The sequence below is a fragment of the Cynara cardunculus genome, assembly GCF_001531365.2.
Source record: "Cynara cardunculus var. scolymus isolate 2C chromosome LG 3, CcrdV1, whole genome shotgun sequence".
Lineage (NCBI taxonomy): Eukaryota > Viridiplantae > Streptophyta > Magnoliopsida > Asterales > Asteraceae > Cynara > Cynara cardunculus.
Window position 1 is genome coordinate 34,792,550 of NC_037530.1, and position 5,330 is coordinate 34,797,879.

At 32.5% G+C, this 5,330-nt stretch overlaps 1 protein-coding gene across 1 annotated transcript; it reads right to left on the bottom strand.

Annotated features, from left to right (window-relative positions):
* Positions 1-1,706: 1,706 nt before the first annotated feature.
* Positions 1,707-2,775, bottom strand: LOC112509952 (very-long-chain enoyl-CoA reductase-like). The gene is made up of 2 exons (XM_025115179.1): positions 2,375-2,775; positions 1,707-2,299 (listed from the first exon to the last, which is right to left on the bottom strand). Exons 1-2 carry the CDS (start codon positions 2,696-2,698, stop codon positions 1,826-1,828), a joined length of 798 nt encoding a protein of 265 aa, XP_024970947.1. The 5' UTR covers positions 2,699-2,775; the 3' UTR covers positions 1,707-1,825.
* Between the last annotated feature and the right edge of the window lie 2,555 nt (positions 2,776-5,330).

A 5,330-nucleotide genomic window follows, 5' to 3' on the forward strand; every position in this document is an offset into this window, starting at 1 on the left:
GGACGGTGGCCGGAGGACGGTGGCCGGAGAGAGAAGAGAGGAGGGAGGAAAGTTTTAAAATACCAAAAATATCCTTGCATTAATATTTTAATTCAAAATTGCTAAAATTATAAATTTCCTAATTTATCTATTGATTTGTGGTTAATATTGGTTCTCATAGTTACCACAAACTAATTAGTTATATATATATATATATATATATATATATATATGAAATCCCATTTTAAATGTCTGAGATTTGTTTCTAAAGTCGATCAAGGTCACATTTTAATTGCTTACTCATGTAAGATAATGAATTAACAATTATATATGGAAAAAAAATGTGTTCACAATTTTGTTTTATTTTATTTTTGGCCACCCGATGATTTCGATTGAAGTTTCATGGAAAGATCCCACATCGATTAAAGAGGAGAACAAGTTAAAATTGCCTTATAAGAAACTATCAGTCGTCTTTTAAAACTGTGAATGTAGATATTGACAAGACAGACAATATCTGATATGCTTAGGTTCAGATGTTACATCAATTTCCAGGTATAAAAGTCAATCGAATACCTTTCTCTAAAAGATTCATAATTTTTTATTTTTTTTGTTGCAATAGTTAATAAATAACGATGAGGAATCAATCTGAACGATAATTTTACAGTTAATGAAATAAGTAGATCATTAAATCATATTTTGACAATTGATACACTAATTATACATTATAGCCTTATAAGTTGGAAACTTGCTCCATAAAAATCAAGTAAAATAACATTCAATGGGCTAAATCACATGGAACCTTCTAAAGCCTACACCAATTTTGTAAAATTTTGAAGACATATGAAGGGGGATGAATATAGTTTGTGTTCTTAAACCTATTTTATAAAGAAAAAGGAGGAAAATTGGAGGAAGGTAAATAAAAATCATATTCTCCAAACTATTTTAATAGAGAAAGAAAGGAGAAATGAAAGGAAAATAGTGATAAGCATCTAAGTTTCAATTCGTTACAGATTATTGTTTAGTATGTTGTTGTGAGTCATTTTTTTTTTATCAACCTGGATATTCAACCTGCTATGCGAGCCGACTAATCCCAGAATAACTACCTGCTTTGCAGATAGCCCGGAGTCACCACATTTGAACCTCTGTGGTCACAAGAGAATTTTTATTCCTTATTGGATTTGAATCTGGGACCTCCCGATACTTTTAACCTTTGGAGCTAAGCTCAAATCAATCAAACATCACCTTTGTGGTTAATTCTGTGATTCATATTAAACATACGTACTTTAGAAACAAAACCTAGTAACAAAATATGAAGAAATTAGGGTTTGGTAATTGGACCTAAGGAAATGGGCTGTTGCATTGAGTTTTCACTTGGGCCTTAGGGGAACTATCTTGTTGGGCCAAGGATATCTAGAATCTAGATTGAGACGAGTAAAATTTCCTTTGTAGATTTAAGTATTTGACTCTTCATGAGCACCAAACTTTTAAGTCTGCTGTCTACGCACATCGTATACTTGATTTATCTCTCACATGATGGTTTTGAAGTCGAGTGGTACAGGTCAGCTCTCGAGAGTTGCCAGTTACAAACCTTTGTGCATAAACAATCATATTTGCACATGCCACCGGGCGCTATGGCCTCAATATCCTCGTCAATGAAATTGGGGACAATTGTCACACGCTTGTTGGCTCGTGAGAACGATAGAGTTCCTATCACAATGACGATTCTATCCACCAATTTTAACTTATTAATTATAATAGTTCTTCGAAAGAACCAACGATGACAAAGTTACAAGTTTTCGTTCTAAACTAAATGGTATTTATATAGCTACGCATATAACTTTATGATTTAAAAAGTATAGGGAATTAAAGCCTTGACATCCTTGTTAAAACTCTCCCCAAACTTTGAACGGTACCATTCTTGTGTCGCGTAACTCCTTCCCGTCAAGTAAAACATCGTGCCGAGAGTGAAAGAAAACGTGTACGTTGTTTGAGCAATGCAAGAGACTCCTATGAACTCTACAATCTCGAAGAGATAATGTGGGCATATAACCAAATCAAACAATCCTCCTTTCGGGAGACGGTACTCTCTATCACCCTTCTTTCTTAGATTAGAAAGAATGTTATGATGATAAAAGCTTCCAACGATTCCGATTAAGAACAATGCAATTCCAATGTATTTGAGATCGATTGCAGGCTCACGAAATTCTCGAGATAAGTATTGAGCATAAATCATTGTCATGGCACTGATGGTGTAGCTTAAACCAATAGATATGGCAGCATCCAGTGCCATGGAACCGCTATATTTGTGAACGAATAACACCTGCGAACCAAAAACTTAAATGGAATAGTTACAGTTTGAATATGTGAAGTTAAAGAAAGAGACAAAACTCTGTACCTCATTGACCCTTTTGAAGAAATGAATGGTGAGAACAGAGACAAGCATCACGATTCGAAGATCTCGATAAGGAAAAATGGCTGAATAAGAAAGGCCTGCAAGGAGTGCTGGCGTATAGACTATAAGCATACCGGTTCTACTAGGCAACTTAATCAGCTGATCATTTGGTTTGTTTGAGACGTTGAAGAACTTGGAATACTGCATATGTTTGCCTTTTGCTTCCATGAATCCACCATTTGCGAGCGATACACAGCTTAATATCGACATCACGGTCACGAAAAAGGAAGATGGCGGTGGAAACAAGAGCAACAACGAAATAACCATTTTTGCGTTATCCAAATCTGAATCTCTCACACGAAATGGTGTACCAAAATTTTGAGGTTTCAGCTGAAAAGGGAGCGTGAAATGAATGGATACAACTTTGTGCACGTCTACCAAACTTTCAGAAGATGGACCCAAACGGGTGGGTAAGAAGAGTGGACGATAGATTAGTGGAAAAATGTTCAAGTACATAACAAAGGATGTGACATTTTACAAGTTTAAAAGGAAATTTTTGGACGGTTTAACCCCTTAAATCATAAACTAAATCTCAATGACGTTTTAGGAAAATTTTCAAACAGAATGGTTCAACATCAAGTAATTAAACTGGACAAAACAATTCTGTCTACCCAAAAACACCTTCATAATTGTACTAACTCGTCTAAGAACAGCACAAGAGTAATTCGTTTCCTATATTTAGGGGTTGTTTGGTCGGCTTTCCATTAAATCCTGTATGGATTAAGTTGTCTGTATAGATTCGAATGATTTTTGTTTAAGTAGGTTTTTTCATAAATGAAATGAACATGTTTTTAATTGAAAGGGACACGTTTGGAAAAAAAAATAATTTGTTTTCTGCATAAAACTCTCTGTCTAGAAGCTTCTTGGATAAGCCATTTTTTAATCAATAAGACACTACTAAACAATTATTTATAGCTAGCCTAAGCTGCAAATCCTATTAAGTTCAATAAGCTACTAAAAACATGCACTTATTTAACTCTGATCCTAACAGATTTCCGAAAGAAATCACATTCGTTTGGAATTGCACGAGTATATGCATATAGATATTCTGGTTGTTTACATACAGACAAATACACATATAATAACAGTATCCTATGCATCCTTTTCCTAGAGAATTGTAAATCGGCAAATTAGGTTATCAAATGCCCATGCCTTGGCCTGCCTTTAGTGTGTCGAGTACAAAAAATTACGCAATTTAATGATAAACCCAACTTAGATCAACAGACTCATACGTAGCATCTCACCAAAACCAATCAGGACTTGCTTTATAGCTGTCCAACAACTTTGTAATCAAGAGCCCCAACTTTACATAATGTGAAAATAACTCAGGGATCATGACGACTTAAGTAGAAGTGGAAAAAATAAAATTTTAATATAGTGGACTAAGATTTGCCTACCTAGGAGATAAAAAAATTGTAGGCTTCTGACCCGCAAAAGCCCCTATAGGCCTCCGCCCCTGTTCACATCAACGGAAAGACGATAACTTGGACGAAGATGTGATATATATAAAAGGATGATGATATGTCTTACGGGTTTAAAAAGTTTGTGGTAACATATGGGGTTGATTTCTTCTTGCCAACTATTTTTTACAATAAATTATCTTTTATATATTTTTTTAACTTTGTATGAGAAAAGGAACAACCACAAGTCACAACCAATAACGTGACACCATGAGTTTAAGTATTCGCAAATCTTGAATTATAATCTTGTTTGGTTATCCCGCGTTGAGGGATAGACAAGATTGGAAGTAAGGTGGTAAGTATATAAAAGGTGGATGGTCTTTCAAGTTTAAAGGGTTTGCGAAAATTTATAAGATTGGTTTCTCTTGAACGACCTATTTTTATAACTAGAAGGGTACCTGCGTAATGCAACGAGATATATTTCGATTTTAATGTTTTATTTTATTTTTTTGGTCTCTCTTGATATTATAATACGAATTTATGTGGTTTTGAGCAAGTAATAATGTTTTTTTTTAAATATAAAAGTTCTCATTTTTTATGTAATTTCTTTATTTCAATTTTTATTATAATTTAACTTAGGTTTTATGATGAAATAATTTATTTTTGATTTAATAATTTAATTTTTATAAAGACAATAATTAAGTATTCTGTTAGAACTCAATAGTTATTCTAATTATATTTTAGATTTTATGTTTAACATAAGAATTTTATCTTGTATTAGATTATATTTATCTATAGTTATTTACACGAATTCAAACATGAAGCTCAATAAGGTATACTTACGTACAATTTACTTGTAATCTTGAATTTTAATTAATATGCATCAATAAGCAATATTTCATATATAAATGATGATTTTTAAGAATTTTTATCAAATGTTTTATAATATAATATGGATAAATAATTGTATGGGGCCCAACACTAATTTTCATAACTAAGAAAGAGAGAATATTACGAAACAAAAAAGATATAAAAGCAACGTTACATAGAAAAACTGAAGACAAAACAAGGACCTCAAGGCGATGGAAATTGACTGATCGAAAATAAATTGCATCCCCTCTCAAAAAAAAAAAACAAATTGCATCAAACTCCATGTGTCAAAGAGGCTAACCAAATGGGTACAAAAAAACTGTACACGATCTTAAACAAACGATTACCCAACACGCTATGTTTGGAATTAATCAATCACCAACACGAATCCGACACATACACATACATATATATATATATATATATATATATATATATATATATAACGATAATCAAATAAGAACCACAAAAAATTATAAATATGTGAGAACTGATATAGAAATATCTTTTTATATTATCTTTCTGATCAAAAGTTATGATTTAACATATTGTTTCGCATATGCTTGTGTTCACCTTATGAAAAAAATTGCATGTGAATTTTTTTTGTTTTCACTTTGTGAAACGAAAAA

Excerpts from the sequence above, each read along its gene's own strand:
- LOC112509952 (XM_025115179.1), bottom strand. The coding sequence starts at position 2,698 with ATGGTTATTTCGTTGTTGCTCTTGTTTCCACCGCCATCTTCCTTTTTC. Across the intron at positions 2,300-2,374 it reads TCTTCAAAAGGGTCAATGAG|GTGTTATTCGTTCACAAATA; the intron begins GTACAGAGTTTT and ends TTTGGTTCGCAG.